Source organism: Thunnus thynnus, chromosome 16 (assembly GCF_963924715.1).
Source record: "Thunnus thynnus chromosome 16, fThuThy2.1, whole genome shotgun sequence".
In the NCBI taxonomy this organism is placed as follows: Eukaryota; Metazoa; Chordata; class Actinopteri; order Scombriformes; family Scombridae; genus Thunnus; species Thunnus thynnus.
The window spans coordinates 14321643-14343615 of NC_089532.1; the positions used below are offsets into that span (position 1 = coordinate 14321643).

General features: G+C 39.2%; 1 protein-coding gene across 6 annotated transcripts in view; it reads right to left on the reverse strand.

Moving 5' to 3' along the window:
* Window positions 1–21973, reverse strand: part of rps6ka1 (ribosomal protein S6 kinase a, polypeptide 1) — a 52440-nt gene that overhangs the window by 7604 nt on the left and 22863 nt on the right. For 2 of the 6 annotated variants that reach the window (XM_067614783.1, XM_067614787.1), the window contains exons 3-8: window positions 5802–5855; window positions 2426–2542; window positions 2193–2274; window positions 1011–1091; window positions 770–849; window positions 502–608 (exon numbers count right to left, since the gene is read on the reverse strand). In XM_067614783.1, coding sequence (XP_067470884.1) covers window positions 502–608; window positions 770–849; window positions 1011–1091; window positions 2193–2274; window positions 2426–2542; window positions 5802–5855 — 521 coding nt within the window. Of the gene's footprint in view, window positions 1–501; window positions 609–769; window positions 850–1010; window positions 1092–2192; window positions 2275–2425; window positions 2543–4317; window positions 4914–5801; window positions 5856–7286; window positions 7481–21973 lie in introns of those variants that run through there. The other 4 variants (XM_067614785.1, XM_067614788.1, XM_067614789.1 and 1 more) reach the window with 3 other exon arrangements.

The window sequence follows — 21973 nt, forward strand, 5'->3', positions numbered from 1 at the left end:
ATAATTGTAAAAATTTCTAGTGCAAATTGAAAATTATGCAGGCTACCTTTAAAGTGCAATAACAAAAGAATAACTTCTTATATAATGGAAAGATTTTTTTATAATTCCAAGCATTGAAAAAAACATCATTGTTTGTCCAAGTTATTGGTTAGTGCATTATTTATTAGATTATTCCAAATAAAAGCCTCTTGTGAGAGCACTGTAGCAATGCTAAAAGCTTTTTCATAAAGACTGCAAGTATTTATATATATATGAGTAAATCCATAAGCCCTCTATTGTAGATTTAGTTTCTGGGATTTGGCATTACAAATATGAATCTTTGCCAACTTTCAGGAATTTTTTGACCGATGGCCAGCGCAGTCTTATATATTTACTGGGTTGAGTGGATGGTCACTGATGCTGTGGTTCACTGCAAAAATCCATCCAGATTGTTTTTGATCCAAGGCATTGCTATATGTATGTTTATCTTACTGTGAATTCAGTACGTCAATTTGTTCTTACTTTTCAGGTTTGAGGTCTCTGTAAATGATACCCAAGCTGTGGAGGTGGTCCAGTCCTAATGCCAGCTCTGCGAGATAAAACTTCACATCCTCCTCTGTGAACATCACCTGGGAGGCACAAACACACACAAGAGAGCAAAGAAATACAATGAGAAAGAATAAGACCGAGAGAATGAAGAGACACATATTTGTTAGTAAGGGAGATAAATGACTTGACTCATGACTGAAAAAAAGAAAACCGACCTGTACTAGAAACACACAATTCTCACCTCTTTAGAAAGCCTGGTGAACAGATCTCCTCCTCTGAGAAAGTCCAGGATCAAGTATAATTTCCCTTCAGTCTGGAATGCTACAAATACATACATGGAAAGTCTCAATCCATTTCACTGACTCTAAATCAGGCAACATGAGTGGTAAAACCAATAAAACTAAGTAATTAAATCTGTAGATTCAATACAATGTCTTCGAGGTTTGTGAGTTAAAGCGAAATAAAGTTTCAGGCTGACTCACCATAGTGCAGTTTGACAACAAATGGGTGGTTGACATCAGCCAGGATGTTTCTCTCCATCTTGGTCCTCACACGGTCTCTCACTGAAGGGTGAATTAGAGCACAGACGTTACTGCGGCTGTGTCATACTTTGATACAGTGGATTTAAAAAAAAAAAAAAACTGCATAAACTTTAGGTTTTCATTAGTGATTTTAACATTCAAGCAAAAAAGTAGCCTGACAATGTTATCTAACTTCCACTTTACCCACTGATCTAGCAACAGAACAGATGAATGAGCTTTAAACAAGTTCAATAAAAGATCAGTGTTTTGCTGATTCATAGTTGTAGAGGCTGTAAAGCCATCCAGAGTTTCAAATCAAGTTGATAAGAGCTGTCTGACTTTAAGTTTTGGATGAAAAATGCAGTATTTTGTTCTGATATCAAAGAAAAGAAAGTCACATAAAGTAGACAGTGACTCACTGGTGCACATTCAGCATGTTCGATGAGTTCTCTTTGTTGTTCCCCAGCAGGTGGGTTAATAATAATTTGGCTGAGTACTGTCTATTCTTACTGAATGTTGAGTAAAATGAATCCAGCAGTATAATTCCTATACTACTGCATACTAAATGCTCATGCCAGTAAAACTAGAAGACGCTAGAGATGCAAACTGGCAACTGTGTGAGCAATAATGCCCTGGTGTTTGTCAGAAGAATGAGACCACAAAGTGAGAGATCAACTGCAAGCTGTGGTGGTCTTACTTTGCTAACAAACCTCTACTGTTCTTTGTAGTTCTCTTCGGGTTACAGGAAAACCGTAACCCTCTTACTTGAAACTGAGGGTATTGCCACTTAAAAACAGACGATGACAGCACCACAGAAGCAAAAGAGAAAGCTTTCTGAAATTGTATATGCTGGGAAAAATGCAGTTCTACGAATCGATGACTGATTCTGATCATTTATTTTCACTATCGATTAATCTCATGATTATTATTACTATCATTAAAATGAGAAAACAGTGAGCCTACAGTGATGACTTTAAAACGTTTATTTTGTCTGACTAACTCCAAAACCCAAAAGTACTGAATTTACTCAGATATAAAAACAGAGAAAAGTAGCAAATTCAAGTTTGGTATTGTTTCTTGCTAAATGACTGTATACTGTCCCACTGTAATGTCACCAGTCTGGCACATTACAGGCTCCTCTACCTTTGAGTGTGGCCTTCTTGAGGACCTTCATGGCATAGAGCTGGTTGGCATCAGGAGGGGTTACCTTTCGCACCAGGAACACCTGCAATTAGTGCAACAAACACACCAAAAAACACTGTTACTGTATATCAGATAAGCAATTAAGAGTCTGAGAGTGTAAAAGAGGAAGAGAAAAAGATATATGCAATGTTGAAGAGGGCCGCATATGAAGCAATTATGATTATGTGTGTTACCTTGCCAAATGATCCCTGTCCCAAGACTTTGAGCAGTTCAAACTGAGAGGCGTCAGCCTTCTCTGAGCCCTCTTTGACCACATGGGTGATATTGATCTCTTTGATGTCTCCATCTTCCTACAGAGTGAAATCACAGAGGGAAAAAGCATAAATAGTCAGTCAGTGATTACAGAACAAATGGCAAAAAGGATGAGGAAACTTTATATTTTAAAGGGTTGATTCTTTGCTTTGCAAAAGGCAGCAGTTCTCTCATAGGAGTGTCTTCTACTGTAAAAAGCGATACATCAAAATAAAACGATATAGAGGAAGAGGAAGCACAGCAAAAAGTGAGATGAGTGGCTGAGAACAAGTGATGACATAGTCAATGTGGTGTGGTGTTTTTATAGAAGTTTTCTGGAAATGATGGTGACTGCAATGTTACTTGCAAGAAGCTGTAACAGTAAACCACCGCTGCACATTTTAAACAACACAATGCCTTCCAGTGGTTCATTTTTCAGTTTGTGGACACAAGTTGTGTAACCTCAAACTCGACTTTTTGTGCTGGGACTTGTAAGACAACATCTTGGCTTTACAGGGTGGAGCAGCACTGGCACTACTGCAGCTGCACCACATGAGAACTTGCTTGCTGACCTGGTGTCAACCTCATCTACAAATCACCAACACCCATCTGTAAGGCACCAAAAACATCTCCAGCAAGTATCAACAACAACAACAACCCTCTTTCTAGAAATCAGCTCTCTCAGTTCTCTGTACTCATAATTACACCCCAGGCACATTACTATAGTTAACCTGCAGCTAACATTTCAAATTTAACATTGTGGTTGCAGAGGACATACTTTTTCTACATCTACTTCTGAGTTCACAGCTACTTGCAGGGTTTATTATCACAATTTGGGACGTAAAAGTAGGACATGTTATTTATTTATTTACTAAATATGTCATTTTGATCTTTATCACAACTAGCAATGGCAGCTCATTAAACACAATAAAGTAGTGCTGAAATTATTACATGAAGAGAATTGAAATGATTGGTCAGTTCATCAAGTAGTTGCAGGAGGACACATTTATGAATTGTATTTTTTTTTGATGATCAGTAATGAAGTACAGCATTTAGGCTATAGAGTAAAAAGACTGACAGATTTGATTGTTCCAGCTTCTTGGGGATGTGCTGCTAGTTGTTTGCTGCATTTTGGATTGTTGTTCAAACAAAATAAGCAGTTTAAAGGCAGTATTTTTTTGTCGATAAGTCAATCAACAGAAAATGTATTAGCAAACATTTTGCTACTTGATTATTTAATCAATGTAGTCATTTAACAAGAAAAATAAATGACAAACATTCTCAGGCTCCGGCAGTGAGAATTTTTTCTTTTCTGTTTTTGGATCATTGCAAATAGAGGAACCTGTTTTAGACTGTTGGTTAAACAAAACAAGCAATTGGAAGACACCATCTCGGTTTTTGAGAAGTTGTGTTTGCATTTTTCAGTATTTTCTGACATTGATAAGACAAAACAATGAATTGATTTACTGAAAAGATAACCACCATAATTAGTTGCAGCCCTAAACTAAAAAAATGATCTGTTAATCTGTCAACAAAAGGCCGATTAATCACTAATGACAATGTTTCAACCACACAGTCAACACCACAGATAAGTTAAGTCTGTGACTATTTGACAACAGGAAACCAGAGGTGGTTGAACATGCAAGCAGCTGCACCCTGTATCTAAACAACTACCCATGACAGAGAGTACTACAGTAAAGCCTCTTCTGCACTTTGCAATATTAATAAATCCCACTTGTTTATTTTAAAATGACATGCTTAACACCATCATAATGCTAGCAATAGCTCGCTGGAGACTACTCAAAGTTCATCAAGATGAGGATTGTCATTTTACCGTACAGTGGTTCCTTGGTGCAGGTGAAGTACCTGTGCTGTCGCTTGTTGCAGCTGTTGATCTGTGGCTGCTGCTGTGAGCAGGGCTGTCAGTCAAAGCTTTGTTCTTTTTAGGCAGGTAAAGGGTCAGCAAGCGGCTCAGGTTGAACTTTCTCTTGTCTTTCTCCATCTCAGCATTGCTCAAACTTCTGCTTCATCACCATACCCATTTGCAAGCCAAAGTAAACACTCTACCGCCTCATATAAATCATTTTAAACCTCACCTCTTCTCACCACGACTACGCTTTAGACTCATTTGTGCAATCATGTTAGGATTAGTTCTGTGGACCGCAGGTAAATATGGAAAAATCTCCTGGCCTCTGCCCTTTAACTATTCTCTCTACAAGGGCCTTCTGCTATCATTTTTAACTCTTCATCTTCATTTTCTCTTCCATTATCTACCCCGACCTCCCTCTCTCTCACTCTCTGTCTGTCTGTGTTGGTCTGATTAGCCTGGCGTGTCCTCTGTGACTAGTGAATGCAGCTGACAAGTGAACGGGAACCAAAGAGGGCAGGAAGGAAGAGCTTGCTCTTATTCTCGTAGTCCCGCATCAGGTCCCACACACATAAACATGCATGCATGCACACACACACACACACACGCACACACACACACACACACACACACACACACACACACACATACATCTGTGGCTGAAAAAGTGAGAGAGAGCAACAGAGATGAAGGGAGGCATATTGAAACTGAAACAGCACAGGAAAAAAAAGTGTTTGAAACAGTGATTAAAAAAAAATATTGCTTTTCTGCACTTCTGATTGGATATCATACAGCATGTCACTGCATATGTTTCTGTGCCATTACTGATTGTCTTGACTTGACAAAATCTTCTCTTTACCCACAATCCAACAGAGTAGAAGCTAGAGGAAGGCAGAGAGAGGATGAGGTGTCCCCTCTCCGTGTCAACATGGCAGAGACCATTCCTACGACTCGGTGCCTGCGGATGACAGAGATTTTCCTGTCTGTGGCCCGGCATGTCCCTCTCTTTCCTCCCATAATGGTCTATTCCTGCCCATCCTGTCTCTTAAAACAGCCCTTACCAGTCCTCAAGTTCCCTTTAATTATTTTTCTTTCCTCCATCTCGCACTTTATTGCCCTTTATAAATACCTCTTTAAACAAGAGAGAACAGGCCAACAGGATCAACTTCTCTCTTGACCAAACGGTAGCATAATAGAGCTGTCATCAGACCTGCATTTCACAAACATCTGAACACGCTGCATTGCAGTCCTTAGTCATTTCAGCATTTCTGCTGAATTCACTTGTTAGGCTGAAGCGGATAAAATGCAGAGATGTTACTGTATGTTTTTTATTAGGATGACTAAGCATAAGCAGCCAAAGCAGTAAGCTGGAGTGTGTTTGCTTTGCGAGGGAGGACCTGCAGATAGGCCTGGTATACAGTAGCAGTGAAGTACAAGTGGTCAGAGCTTACCTTGAGTCTAACTTTGGCAAAGTCCTTCTCTATCCAGGTGATATGAGAGTCATTCTAACAGGGGAGAACGGTTGTGTTGGAATGGAGATGTTAATATGGCTGACAGAGGACAAATTATAATACAACTATGGCGGTACTGGTTCCCCAGACTTCAGCTGATTGGGGGGAAAAAAAAATATATATATATATATATATATATGTATATAAAATATTAACTTTTCTTCACCTTTCTAGTTGAAAGGTGATTTTTTAAAAATTCACTTAAACTAGGCTCCAGAATGCTCAAAATCACCCTCAATCACAAAAGCAATAGACAGCAAAGAAGTCTTAAAAAGGCCTAAACAGACCAGAGATTCTGGCTGACAATATCTTCTAAAATGAGGTCTGCAGTAAGTCGAGGAAGGATAAGAATGACATGAGTGTACAATTCCCCACCCCTCTTAAGCCCTAAAAAAAAAGGGCGTCGTCACACCCTGACTTTCTGAGAGGGTAATGCATCCAGCTGCTCTCAATTATTATTTAGGAGCCATTCTCCCCACGCTGCACAACAGGTGATATGAACAACCCTCCAATCAGATCAAAGGAATTTTCAGCTACAATGAATTAGGAAAAGGGAAATGACAGCAAGCAGCCAAGAATAGGTGACTGCTACAATATGATCTCCTTGTGTTTTATGGAAATACAAATCTGGACACAAATGCATTGCAGGTACGCTTCATATACATACACACACACGCACACACACACACACACACACAGGCAGAGGGGGGTAGAAAAGGACAAGGTGATTTATGGTTGCCACACTGGTGGCAGGAAACCTCTCTTCCCTCTTATTTCTCACTTCCTTTTTTTCTTGAACCGATCTCACTTCCTCCCTGTTTGATATCCCCAACATGGCAGCAGCAGGGGGGCTGTGTTTCCCAGCGTAACTGCTACTCAGTGAGATTTTCAACTAACTGATGTGGCACAAAAACACACGTGGGTGTTGGCGATATCGAAAATCTAGAATATATGGGGAAGTGAGCAAATACGCTCAGTACCCATTTGACAGTTTGATGGTGTTATATTGAGATGCATAATGTCTAGATTAGGCTAGTGAATCTGGAGAATGCTGAACTGTAGAAGGGCTCCACTGGATTAGTGATAGCCTTGAAAATGAAGTGGACATGAGGAAAGATGGGACAGAAGTTGAACAAGCGAAACTAACCGCTTGCGGTGTGTTTTAGGGTCAGAGGAGGTGGAAGATAAACACGTCCTCCTGTGCTTCCTCTCACTTTACAGCTCAGAAGATGGCAGCTCAGCATCACATCCACACTCACATTAGAACCCCCTTCCTCTTCTCCCAAAATATCACACCACACACACACACACACACACACACACACACGGTTGCCGGTTTCAGGCAAGTCCTCAGTTCCCAACACACCCATCACCCGCACTCACACAGAGACACTCAAATACACATGAAAAAAAGTGGCCACTTGCCTCTCGTGTACGGTGTTTGACGCGGAATAGTAATCTCCACATGTCTGTGTCCAGATTTTTCCATGTCACGGATGCTGACACTGGTGTAAGTGACTTTCCGTGACACTTGCTAACTTAGAAATACACGGCATCTGAGTACGTGTTAGCTAATACCTTCTGTATGCAATACTACAATGACAGATGCAAGCTGCATGCTAATGAAACTAAAATGGGAAGTGAAGTTATAAAAATGGACACGAGCAGCTGACTGACTTGTATTAAGCGGGAGGAAATGGTTCCAGAACAGCAGGAAGAGGCTATTAATCATACTGACAAAGGAATATAGCAAAAAGACACAGTTGCTGGAACACAGAGCGGTTCCAGACAAGTCAACTCAACCGCTTTACACACTTTGATGTGAAGTCAAATAAAATAAATATTCATTCTGCATATTTAGGCACTCTGTATGATGATACAAGCCTCTGTTTGCAACCCCAGGGGTTCCCAGAGCAGGGGTGGAAACACATTGCATGCTGATGCATGCTTGTCAAGAATCTGTGTTATAACTGCCTCTGACAGACAAGAGAAAATGGTGGTCCTGTTTGAAGTCTGCAATTCCTTTGGAATCTCATCTGGCTAAACTCCAATATGACTCCAATGGCTGGAAAACAACTGTTTGATGCCTTTCATGACAAGGTTCTTTTAAGTATTTCACTACCAAATCAACACCAAAACAAATTAACCAAATGCATCAGTTGAAATGAGAAGTTGTATTTGAATCATCTCTTGCATCTTCAGTAACTTCTGTCTTTCTGAAAGTGTGAAAACAAATGTACTTCCTGTCAGTGTCAGAAGTGATGTAATGCTCTACAGTAGACACAAGGGGCCAGTGCAGGTCTACAGCCAGGCTAGTGGCCAGTGCTCCAAAGAAGAGTGTATAGGAGATAGGAGCTATAGCCAAGTAAGGGCATTTTCAAGCTCACGCATCCTCCAAATCTCACGTGTTGCTTCTGACATCAATTACAGCCAGGGAGACAAAAGGTGGGACAGACAGGTTCACGTGGGAGATGTAAGAGGCTGGCCTGCTGCTCAAAAACTGTCCAATCACAGCAGCAAAGGTCAGACAGGTTTAAGCCCTACAACAACCAGGCCTTGTCAAAGTGTCTCAAGGTAATACACCGAAGCCCTAACCTGCTCCATATGACAGAGGCAAAAGAAAATGCCTGTTTAAGGTCAAAATGGTGCTTGAACACTAAAAAAGAAGTTCATTCAGGCTACAGTTGTGTGAATAACACAAGACAATTACGGTATTTGTCTCTGTGGGTCTCGCTGTAGCTTCTCTTCTTTCCTGGAAAACAGAGCAGCAGCACCTGCACGTTTTCAAATGCATGACAGCTCTGACTGTTGGAGCGAAGAGGAGGTGAAAAAAAAGAGAGAAGGTCCACAGTGGGAGACAGCGTAAACGACCAGTGTACACAGAGGGAGACAGAGTAGTCTAAACATCCATCCAACCAACCGTGCTCCATTCTCATTACTGTGAAAACAAATATCCTACACTAGATTATGTCTGTGTGAGCACACACACACACACACAGGGGTAAAATACACTGCATAGGTATTCTGCAGCACTGACTAAAATTACATAATTATAGCTCAGGACAAGAAGAAACTCGTAACAATATAGTAGGCAGGTAGGCTGAAAATTAATACCTCTATCTGTATCATATTTTTAGGTGTGACTTTCTAATTAAAACCCCAAAAGTTGTAATTGCTACATTTATCATTGGTTAATAAACAATTTACTAATCTTTTATAGAAGATCATTAGCAAACCATCATAAGACTGAGTTTAAACACCAACCAACTTTGAGTTTGGTTGGTGTTTATCCTCAACACTTGCTTTGTCTTTTTTAGCTCTTTAGTTTATCAGGAAGACCACTCTAATGGACTGTTTATCCACTTACCTTCTGGAGAAGAGCTGCTGAACATCCACACCAAAATCAATTTATTAACATCTCTAACTGCATGAAAACAAATGCAGATTAACAACCTTTTTAAGTCCTGCTTGGACCCCAGTATACTTGCCTGCTGGTCTAGTTTTACATAACACAACATAACATTTTAACATTTATAAACAGCAGACTTGATCACTTATGTTAAAGTGAAATGAGTATTTATTAGTGCCTTACAAACATTTAGAACTACTTTATTACATATAAAAGAAGATAAACACCACTGATGGGATTTCTTCACCACCTGGTGACAACCCAAACGTTGTTCCTGATAATAGCATTGGTAAATCATTTATTGACCATTAGTTACGACTTCTACGACTACCTTAGTGGAAGACATTACCTATTTTTGCTTTTGATTTATTATGCTTTCGACACAAAAGACCCTACAAAGAAAATATCTGATGTCCAATAATATCGTTTCATGGGAGAATAAAGGTTGAAACAGTTAGCTAGAAATTAGGAATGTGCGTCTACAGCTCTGCGATTTCGCTGTACATATGCACTGACTGATTTAGGGAAATTCTTGTCCGTTCCCAGAAAAGAGTTGAATCTGTCTGTATGAGTGTCTATACACTTGTGTCTTTGTGCACAAGTGTCCACACGTCTCCAGGCCAGCACCCAAATCTGTCAGATGAGTCTCAGGAATGTCTCTCTATGTTTTTAATCAGACTGAAACTCTGTCCTCTCTCTGCCTTCCTGAACTATGAAGGCACGGACCAAAAGTGCTGCTATATTTTGGACGGCAGGGCTGACTCATTCATTCAACTACTTTCTTTCCCTTTCATTATCTTTTTTTTCCTCTTTGATGAATAGGCTGGTCCAGTGCCCAACAGCCTCTCCATCTGTCCACCTTCATTTTTTCCATCCCTTCTCTCACTTTCTCTTTTTGCCCTCTAGGAACACATGCTGTGACAGCCATGACTGACACGAGAGTACAAAAAAAAAAAAAAAAAAAAAGGGAAGGTTGGAATGAAGAAGGAAGTGGGAGAAAGCAGTGCTGCAGACAGACATTCACCTGGTCCCAATCCAATCCTCAGACTTCCCATCATGGTGCTTTAATGCTAGCTTTGCCTGGGGCAGACAGGCGGTGAAGAAATTTAAAGAATGTCATAAAAGAGACAAATTGAGAAAAAAAATAGAACATTTAGGTTGAAGCTGGTGGACTAACCCAAGGGGTCACAACAAACAACTAGCAGCATTGCAAATACTTAAAGTCTTAATCCCTCACTACTTAATGTGATTATCTGTGTCTTTGCCAGTGCAGTCGCATTTATCCCACGGAGAGATTAGACAAGAGGTCCATCTACAGTATAGCATTCAGAATAAAAGTAGAAAAAAGACGATTTCTTAGGAAAACTAAAAACACTAAAGAAAACTGACAACAAAATAATAATAGTGACATCCATTACATGTGACAATATCTTCATTTTTTAAATCAATGGTTGTCACAGCAGCACATTTCATCAATACACAAAAACAAAGAAATGCAGATATAGAATGAAAGGATATAAAAAAAAAGTAATTCCGTTTGGTTAGAGGTTTGAGACAAGTCACAAGTTGTCAGTCGCTGTTGAGACGTAACCTGTTTTGACCCTCAACCCCTTGATGCAGAGAACCACTGTGGTTAATACCCAACCTTTAACAGACTGCCATCTGTCCAGTCTATCATCCAAATACATTTATGGCATCCATACACCCACAAATACACATATACTTTTATAAACAGATTTGTAATTAAAAAAAAAAAACCTTGTAAAACTAGGCGACCACTACACTGACTACCACTAGCACAGGTGCTAGTTTTATATGAAATGTCACGTTGAAGGTGGATGCTATAGCAAATGTACCAGAGGTAGCACAAGATTAGCACGGATGCTACCGGAAATCCTATGTCGGCATCTGTAATATTAATAGCATGAGCAAGAATAGCAGTAAGATGATAGGCATGATAGGCAGTTCAGTGCTGGGACGGTTGACATGAGGCCATAATGGCCTTGTGTGAAATCTTCAGAGGCAGGGATGGTCAATAAATTAAAAAAAAAAAAAATTATAAAAAAGGGAGGACAGAAATGGCAGGAAGGAGTAAGAGACAACAAAAGGGAGGGAGAGAGATAAGGGGGAGAGAGAGAGACGAGGCAGAGGGAGAGAAGAAAGAGTGGATGCTGGTAATGAAAACAATGAGGTAATCTGAGTTTAAACTAAGCTGGCTGACTGCAGTGGAAATCTGTTGCACTCTACGGTATGTTGCAGTGGCATTCATGTATACACACACACACACACACACACACACACACACACACACACACACACACAGTGTACAACCTATAAACACACAGACAATAACATTGCCAAAGTTTCATGTCACTAATCTCTAATTTCTGTCATCATGTAACAATTCCCGCTCTCATAGTTCAAGCTCTTCACACCAGCCAGAGCAATCCAAAATAGCAACATCATATCTCAGTCAATACTTCCTGCTTCCTCCCTCTCATGGTTCTCCTCTTTCCTTAAATATCAACCAATCTGCTTGCCAGAAACGCACACTCAAAACACACTATCTTCCCTTACTTTATCACATATGGAGGTAGTTTTTGATTTGTTTTGATGACTAAAATAACAGCATTATGTATATTTTTTTATTTTTATTGATGACTACTGACATTAAAACCTCTATGACACAGGGAATGTATGTATTTGAATTTCATTAATACTGGATTAGTTAGTTTTTCATCTTTTGCAGCAGAAAAAGCTATAAACACAAATCAGACGTATTATCAACTTATAAAGTTGTTACGGTGAACCTATGAGCAAACTCGCACATCAAGCAGATACTGAAAAACATTAGCATTCAGCTGGAATTGTGTTTCTGCTGACCTCATAAAATATTTACACTATTTGTAACTCTGTTTTGGTCTCCACCTACTCCTGAGGGAAGTATATGGCTCTTTAGCCGCTAAATGCTCCATTATGTTCACAAGCTCGTTGCTGACTGTGCCTGTCTGTCATTTGGTGCTCACCAGATATAGTGTAGACTTGGTTAATCAAAGCTTGTTAAGCAGAAAAAAGCTGCCTTCTGCGGCTGGAAACGGAGCTGATAAGAGCAGTGAGATTGAACCAAAACAGTAAATTTGTGGGCAATAGAGCCAACTAATGAGCTCAAACACACTAAAATGCTCCATAAAGCTGAGATGAACTGTGGAGTGAGTCAGATGTTAATTCTCTGTGTTTTCATCATTTGTGACTGCTTTCACATTACAATAGTAATTTGACCCATTGTTAATATAAAACAAATGTTTTGTGAAGCTTCAGCTTTTCCTTCTTAGTGCCATTTAAGGAAATGCACAATAAAAATGCAGAAAGACAAAAGAAGCAAAAATACACATTTTTGTGGAGCTTACTTTAGCTGCCGAGGGGGCTTAGAATAAAAAGTGTCAATGGGGTTGACTTGTCTACTTGCCAAAGCTGCTAGAAATATGACAGATGGGGAAGGCACAGCCACAATTTGCCAGCATTTGGTTGATGGCTGGTGAAAATTTGGAGCCCTGCCAACGGCCATGTCAGACTGTGTTAAATCAGTGTGAATGAAATTCCTTCTGAAGCCCATTTTACCATTAATATTCTGTACCCTTACACTTGACACTCAAATATGAATATGTAGCTCTGACACAAAGAATAAAAAAGTTCAGGAGTCTATATTTCATTGCGATGCCAAAAAATGAAGTAGATGGAAAAAAGTAATGGCAGCATGGCTTCATCTAGCAGGGATAAACATCTCTTTGTGTTTTTCCAACTCATTCAGGAGAAGAAAGACTATTAATTCTATGTTGCTAGAATTTTACATTTTCCTCTACTGCACAACACTGCTCCCATGGCAACCAATGTCAAAGGTTATATACCTTCTCCTGAGTGCAACACTTAATGCTGAGAAGGAGAAAGAGATGAGAGAGAAAAAGATGAATCAAACACAGAAAGAGACAGAACACACAAATGCAAGACTTTAAATGGAAAGTTAAACCAGCAAATGGAAAATATATATATAAAAAGAACACAACAGCAGTTTTATTAAATCAAGAGATAGACAGAAAGGGCAGAGCAGAGAGAATAAACACCATCAACATCCATATTAATGAGAACTATAAAGGATAAGAGGAAGCGGTCGCAACATTTTCCTTAATCGACCCTGAGAGGGGGAAGCATGAAACTATGGCAACTGTGTTTTGTGTCTCCATCTTCCAGTATCCTCTTTGTAAGACAAGAGGTGGCACAAGAGGCAAAGCCTAACACACACACACACACACACACACACAAGATGATGCTTCCAGGTAACATTTGCCAGTCTCCATCTTCAGAAAATGGAGCACTTCTGTGCTTTCACACACTTCAATATGCAATTTGACGCCGGAATCCTCCTCTCCTCACCATCTATACTGCGTGAGACTGAATTCATCTACATTTATCCTGGAAGTGATATATTATGATGGCCTTTAAAAGGTCGGTAGCTTGTGACTGTAATATCAGAGACCTTTCAGGATACACAGACTTATCTATGAGACAATGTGCACACATGCTGGATGATTAATGGGGCTGACTTTGTGTCAGAGTAGGCCTGTGTGTTCACTTTACTGTACTGTACTAATGTTTTTTTGTGTGAGTGTTTGTGTGCATATGTGCTTTAAGCCCGACTGACATACGAATGAAAATCCCTTTAAGTGTCTGTTTGTGTGCATCTGCTCTTGTGTGTATACGTGTTATCATAAACCTTTTTTCCCCCTCCTGGCAGCACAAGTCGCGATCCAGGCTTAGCGACGCCGAGGACACAGTAACCATGACAACTAGGCCCATAGCAGCCATGAATGGATGGAGGAGGGGATGAAGTGAGTAGATGGATGGATCACGAGTCTGAGGGGCATCTGGTTCAAGCCTAGTAGGTTTTTAGTCTGCTCTGGGATGATGAAACCCACTGATATCGCTGTTTTGGACTTGGACATGCTCAGCACACTCACACAGCCCTGCTGCACCCATTCACAGAAACTCTCTTTGGTTGTATTTTTTTATTCAAATGTCAACATCAGTCTGACTTATTGCACTCAAGCACTCATTATGTTGCACTGGGAAATTTTATAGTCTTCATAGTTTTGGCCATCGTTCCTATTGGCAATAATGACACTGTACTCTGAGATATTGCTGGAAAAGCGGGGACAAAGAGACGATCAGGAAGATTTTATACTTACCCCCTGGTTGGTCAAACTTGCTTGGAGGTGAATAGTAAAAATATTGCTCAAATTGTAAGGGATAATTAAGACATTTCAAATGTGTCACTTTTGGTTTGACCTCCGAATAAAGTGGTTTAGATCAGCGTTTCCCAACCCCAAGGCGTGGACTGATACCAAGCCATCTGGTATCAGTCAATGAGTTGCAAAGAAATTATATGATTTGGCGAAAAAAGCTGCATAACAATAATTAAATGAATCCTTTGAGATCTGAAACACACTTTATGAAAAAGATAAAAGATTTGTTTAACAGCATCCTGCGTATACAGTGAGTTATTATACAGTGAACTATATAGCTGATAGGCGAGAAGAGGGAGAAAGAGGGGGAATAACAGAGGTTAGACTGTGTACAATACAATCAAAGATTTAGAGCCCTTTCCAGCGAAGAGGCAGGCTGGGTAATTGGGCTGTAAACCATGTCCCAGCCTTTGTGTGTGTGTGTGTGTGTGTTTGTTTATGTGCCCGCGAGCACCCCATGCCACCTAAACAACTGCTGCCATTAACATCAGTATCTGCTGATACTAAACACAGATAGGAGGACACTCGCTTGACAGATACTTCAATCAAACACTACCAACCTCCCCAACACACACACACACACACACCAAATTGCACAAACACATCACTAAAAATTACTGATTTACTTCCTTCAAGCACTACCGCACATGGACACACACACATTAAAATGCACACATTGCTCCTGGGCCTGCAGAGGCAATCATAACAAGGTCTGTTAGCTACTGCAAAGTATAAGGAGCCATTTTAATTTGTGTTAAAACCTTCTGGAGAGGCTCAATTAACTTGGCGCATAAACACAACTCTATGACTCACACTCTGTGAGATGTGAACGATGGTGTGTATATGTGTGTGTGTGTGTGTGTGTGTGTGTGTGTGTGTGTGTGTGTGTTTGTGTACCTGCATTCAGATAAGCCTAGATAGGTAATAGATTTAGTTTTATTGTAACCAGAATATTCTGTGTGAAGGTTTTGTGGGTGTTAGAACAAAGTCCGTCTGGCTTGCGTAATGACACTGATTTTCCATTCCACACTCTTGGTAAGCCACTAACTTGCCGTGTAGAAGTAGGGACACTTTAAGTTGTTTATACATAACAGATGAGCTGAACACAGCTCCGACTATTCACCAAAAGCTACTGATTTGCCGAACGCCATTCATTCAATCAGTTGACACAATGTCAAACATCCTTTCTGCAATGCTTCGTATGACCTTGCTGAAATACAGGCATTCAGGATCTGACAAAAGGCGCTAAAGTCTGAGATGATTTCAAACTGTCCTCGCCTTTGACTGACGAACTTCACAGAGAGAAGAGAAGTTTAGTGCAGAAACTTTGCAAGAACAAAAGCAAGGAGGATAAAACGGGGCAGGACAGTCAAGGGCACCAGCTTAAGAAATCATTAAATAGCCAGGCTTTATCTCGACTACAAGACATAATGATGTATTGGACTTTAGGGAGGAGTGCTGAGGAGTAGTGATGAAAGATAGGGGGGAAGAGGAAGGGATGATGTACTAGAATGTACTGAGTAAAATGATGAGGGGGCAGTGAGAGTGAGAGCCTGAAAGAGGGCATCTTCAAGCCTCAACGCCTTTTCTCATTTAGGAGGTGTGTGTGTGTGTGCGCGTGCATGTGCGTCACCAGGGTTCCCTGTCTTTCGTCATCTAAAGGGCTGCAGGAACACCAGAGTCCATGCACTACACCACTTTGACAGTTCCACTTGTTATCACCATGATTTTTATTGTTTTATCAAGCAAGAATTAAAGCCGTAACTGGCAGGTCTGGTTGTTCCTCGTCAGCCTGCTTGGGGAAAAAAAAAAGAAAATCAAACAAGCCAGACCTCTCACATTCAATCCCATTACCATGTGTGATGTAAGGAGATGAAGAGGCAGAGAGTGAGAAAGTGATGCCAAAACAGACAGAGTATGGAAGAGAAAAGCGGCATTGTGGACATATTCAGTGTCGACACCCACATTAGAAGCCTCATAATGTCAAGTCTTTGTAATCAGATGTAATTGAGATGACAAGGGCAACCATATACAGTAGTAGGCTGAAATGTTGCTGCAATGTCGTAGTCATTATCTACAACGCTTAAAAGTGAAAGTGATCATTCTAGGACTTGCACTAGAATGATTAATTTTAACAACAATTAATAATAATTTTGTCTGTAAAGTAAAAATATTCCTTCTGCTATGATCAAGGCAAAGAGTAACAGCAAATCCTCACATTTGACAAGCAAATATCTTTTTTTTTTTTTTTTTTTTAACTTAACAAGGACTATGAGTTTTTTTATATATGTAAAATAATTTAGTTTGTAATATACTTAGATTAAGTTAAAGGTATCTCTTGTAAAATGTACTCAGACTGGAGGACACTGATACACATTTTAGAAAGTAAAAGATTCAAAAGGCTGAGAGAGTTCAGTTCAAACTACACTGTTTTACATGGAAAAACAAGGAAAAGAAAGCCAGCTCGTCTCTTAACTGATTGACGACTCACAGAAAATGGCTCAATAGTTGTCTGATGCTTATGGAAGCCAATTTCTGCCAGGAAAAGAAATATAAAGATATATATATATAAAGATATAATTGAGATGACAAGGGCAATATATATATATATATATATATATATATATATATATATATATATATATATATATATATATATAATGATTATGAGACAATAGTGTTGCAAATCTTGACTCAGTAATTCATAATTTTGGCTTAGAATCAAAAACCTTGTATATCATCATCATCATCATCAGTCAACATTTTGAATTACCAATTTTACCAAGAACGGAAAAAATACATGAAAAGTTAGGTATGAATAGTCTTGACATAATAAATACCAAAGGTAATTTTTTTTAAGCAGAAATGACTCAAGCAATTAATTAAGTATGAAAACATGAGCAGTTTAATCAACTAATTATTTCAGCTCCTTTATCAATATTACTGATAGTGCCTCTGCTGTAATGAAGCAACAAAGATATGGTGTAGTTGTTTCATTTAAGACCCAATATAACATGTAATCAAATCATAAAAGAGCACTGAACAATGATTAAAAAAAACAACAACAAATGATAAAACATTTCTACTATATTCATCACAGCTCAATTGCTCCAAATGACTAAATGTTAGCAATATTCATGCAAAGTGAGAGCCGTTATATCAAACTACATGAGCTTGCCTCTTAAAACTAATGGAAATCAAACACCTGGGTTTCTATGAAAAGGGTATCCACCCCTTTTCAGTGAACACAGAACAAAAACAGTCCAATATCTGAAGGGACAATCAGGTAGCCACTAATTCATGATTCAGATCACATCATTGCCAATCACTTCAGAAGCTTTTCCACAGTTAAACGGTTCTGTTGCAGCACAGATGCTGTGAGCAGGGCAGTAATTAACTTCCGTAGAGGCAACACACGTCAGATTAACAGTACAGTACATTACCGCTCAATATGGCACAACTTTCTGCAGTGGCGACATTAAAAGAGTCTCAGATACATTTTGGTTGGTTGAAATTATATGGTGAAATTCGGATCTGTTGTCACCATCATCTGTTACCACACTTTTACAAATAAAACCTGTGTGTGTGTCTAGTCCTCGTTCTTTCACAGCACTGGTACAGTACACATATTCAGGCTGGTATAAAAGTTTTTCTGCTGTTCAAGGAAAACAAATTTTCTTCTTGCACTTATTCTAATAAATAAAACCTTCAGCACATGGATTAGGTGTGAATGAAGACTATAAGGTGTGTGCTAAAAATAAAGGATCAAGATGCATTTCACTCCCTAATCCCTGCATTTTCATTCCATAATCCTTGTTTATTCAACCTCTCTTCTCTTGCAAAAGGTAATTTGTTCTGAACACACACACACACACACACACACACACACACCATGCCTATCAAACTTTACATCGAACTTTGAGGTCATCTTTCAGGATGTGGTTGACTTGTGTGATGTAAGAAGCATTTACAGAATATCTGAGCGAACTATCGAAGCCTTGCAGTAAGCAGAGCTAACTATCAGCGTTCTTGAAAACAAAGTTGACTATATTTTGTGGCAACAGCTTCAACAAACATTTGTTTCTTCTGACGATTACCATCACAACGTTTCATTCTTCAATGCAGTATTAAGGGGGAGTTCTAGTGCTGACATTAATAACTAAAATGATGTAAATAATTACAAAACAACAACTCCTCTCAAGTAGAAATTGAGACGTGTGAACGCTATCACTAATTTCCCTCCTCTCTACATCAAAGTATCTTGTACTTATTCACATCTCATTAGATCATTGATCAGTCTCATTAGTGATTCTCTCTCAACTCCTGCACTTTTGACAGAAATTACCATCTTAAAAGAAATATGGGGGTTTCTTTTTAATCTGCATCTTAATTTCAGTGTGCAGGCAGAGCTTTCCAGTACAACAGGGACACTCAAGAAGTATTCAAACTTAAAAAAAGTTGAGCCCCAAAGCACTTAAAAACATGCATCATTCACACTGCAGTATAATCTGTCGCCATCTGATTTCTGATAAGTCATGGACTGAAACATTTGAACTCTCATAAGCTAGTTAGCAGCTAGAAAATTGAGGTACTCAGTTTGGACAAATCGGACAAATTGGACAAATCCAATCCATCCATCATATTGGATTTCATGTAGTAATTGCCAACTGGGGGAAAACATTACACAAAACCTAGTTATAATTACAACTGCAATAAGTGTAAATTGTTTTGCAAGATCCAATATCTACCACATGGCAGTATGAGTGGAGAATTGATGAACTGATGCTAGCGGACTGAGGTAATTAAATTCACAGGGTTCACGTAGTCACACTTTTACAAACCTGACCCTGCGTACATCATGCAAGCAACACCTGCACATCAGATGAACTATTAAGAGGCCGTCACATTGACATAAATGTTCTTTCAGACCTTCTTGAAACACAGTGCTACTGTTCTGAAAGGTCATGTTGTTATGGCATTTTTAGGCTTACCATTGGCCCTTTTCAATTGAATTAATAGTTTTGCAGATATAAAGTCAAGGTGATGACATTTTGATCAGAACACACCAGCAAGGTAGTTAAAAAAGGACCTGAATTAAATTGAAAAACCCATTCATGTTTTGCAGCACTTCTCTCATCCCTCCTACAGTGGAATATTGACACCACCAATATTGTAAAATGTTTCATAGTGCTTTTACACCAGCAGCATGAGCTGCATTAACATTTCTGACTTATTTCAATAACAACAACAACAACAACACCACCATTAGTGTACTTCTCCATTTATTCAAATGATGTCCTGTGAGAGCAGTGAGGACAGCTGGTCCAATTAAGAAACAATACAAGGAGTGAAGCTGAATGAGCAGAAAATAATGTGAGAAAGTGAGTTACTGTAAGTGCATGCAGTACACAGAAAGAAATACAAAAGCATACAGTATGAGTGGAACCATAATGCTAACGTTCACACAAACTCAAAGAGTCAGATGTAAATGATGCATGTGCAAACAAAGTAATTATAATCTGCTTTCTATACAGAAAACTGAACACAGACTGTACCAGTTTTCAAGTTATTATAACTTGAAAGACTTGGGAAGACTTGGTGACATTTAATTGTTTCACTACTGTACGTTAGGTCAATATGTATATGATAAAAGACCTACAACTGCAACCAATCATTGGGCAATTAAGCCTCATAATATATAGCTGTGCATGATCACTGTGTGTTATAATACATTGGCTGCTTTAGCATTGTTCCAAGACGTGGCAAGATGACACCGAGCATAAATCTTAAAGGCACTGTGTTTACTTTCCGGCCTAAAACAGAGCGGAAAAGAGCACAGTATGTAATGCCGGCAAGGTTTCCAATCTCAATGTAATCTCAGTCTTAAAAGCTGTTTTAAAAGCACCGTAATTTGTTCTGCGAGGCAAAGGTTAATGTTGAGCAATCTCACCCCCTTCCAAGGATAAAAAGTACAACGGTGAGTTCTTCCACACCCTAATGGTGTTCTCTCTAGCCCACTTGTCTTGTATTAATCCAGCCTGACACGATCCCAGAACTCCTATGGCTTCAAGAGATAAAAGGAGTATATCAGCTGGTGGTCTTTCCGGCACCTTTGCCCTTATTGTGACAAGAAGGTAAAATGACAAGAAAGAGAAATGACCAACACGGAGGTGAAGAGTTGTGAGAGAGGGGCTTCATCAGTCTCTTTGATATGCTAAATCTCATTTTAAGGTTCTTATAGTATGTGCGCAACTACAGTATTCTGTCTGGCTTAATTGCAGAATAATTATTTTCTATTATTTCCAGGGTTAGATGATAGTCTATCATTGTGGCCTATGAGGGTGACTGGCATTTAAGTGCAAATCAGGTTAAATTGCATTGTGCTGACACCCAATTATGGTTAATTGTTGGTGCGGGCAACACGATTATGCACGGGTACAGTTTTAGAATAAGAGTGAACACAGCTGAAACACTGAGTGAGCAAGCTTTTATTATTATGATAATATACTGCTAGACATATTTGCAACTGAAGCACACACAGACTTTTATTCAAGAATAAAGGTTTTATATATCTTGCTCAGTGTGTACCCTTGCACATAAAGACATGCACTGTATATGTACCTAAATAATTCCAAAATCCCTTTATTTACCTCATGCTGCATTTATAGATTTTGATCTAAGATTTATATATTCAGAATGCACAACAAGATGATATTTTAATCTCTAAATCTAATTTTATGGAAGCATAATCCTCAAAAATAAGCTTTTTCCTTAATCTGAAAATATCGTTTGATGATGAGACCTGCAACTGCCATATTCCTTAAGAGTAATGCAAATATATAAAGCAAAATCCAAATAAAAAGAGAAAATCCTCACTATGCATTAGGTTATGGTTGATAACATTAAAATAAATTATGTCTGACGGACCTGTTGTGTAAAATAAACTAAGCTACTGGCTCCTGGCATATCAGCCCTTGGGTGTATTTTTTTATGAGCAGCAGCTCATTAATATGATAGCTAACTAGCAGCTAATCACACACTCAGGAAATGAAAGGAGCTGCTGAGACATGAACTGTAATGATGTATGTTATCAACCAGAAAAAAAGAGACAAAGAAAAAGCAGTGGGTCACAGGGAGACTGTGAAGAGCAATAAGTTCAGTCAACTCTGAGCCAAACACATAATCTTGTTCCACAGTCATTTTAGACACTTCTTAACTGTCTGAGTCATGTACGAACGGGAAGACAGTGCACTATAGTGCATCAACGGGCAGGAAAGGATGAGCAGTCCAACAGAAACAAAACAGAGTCAAATATTCTTACTTCAGAGGCAGACAGACAAACAGTGCACTGTCTGTGTGTCTGCTATATCTGGGCCCTGTGTGGCTATAAGCTGCCTCCTAGGTGT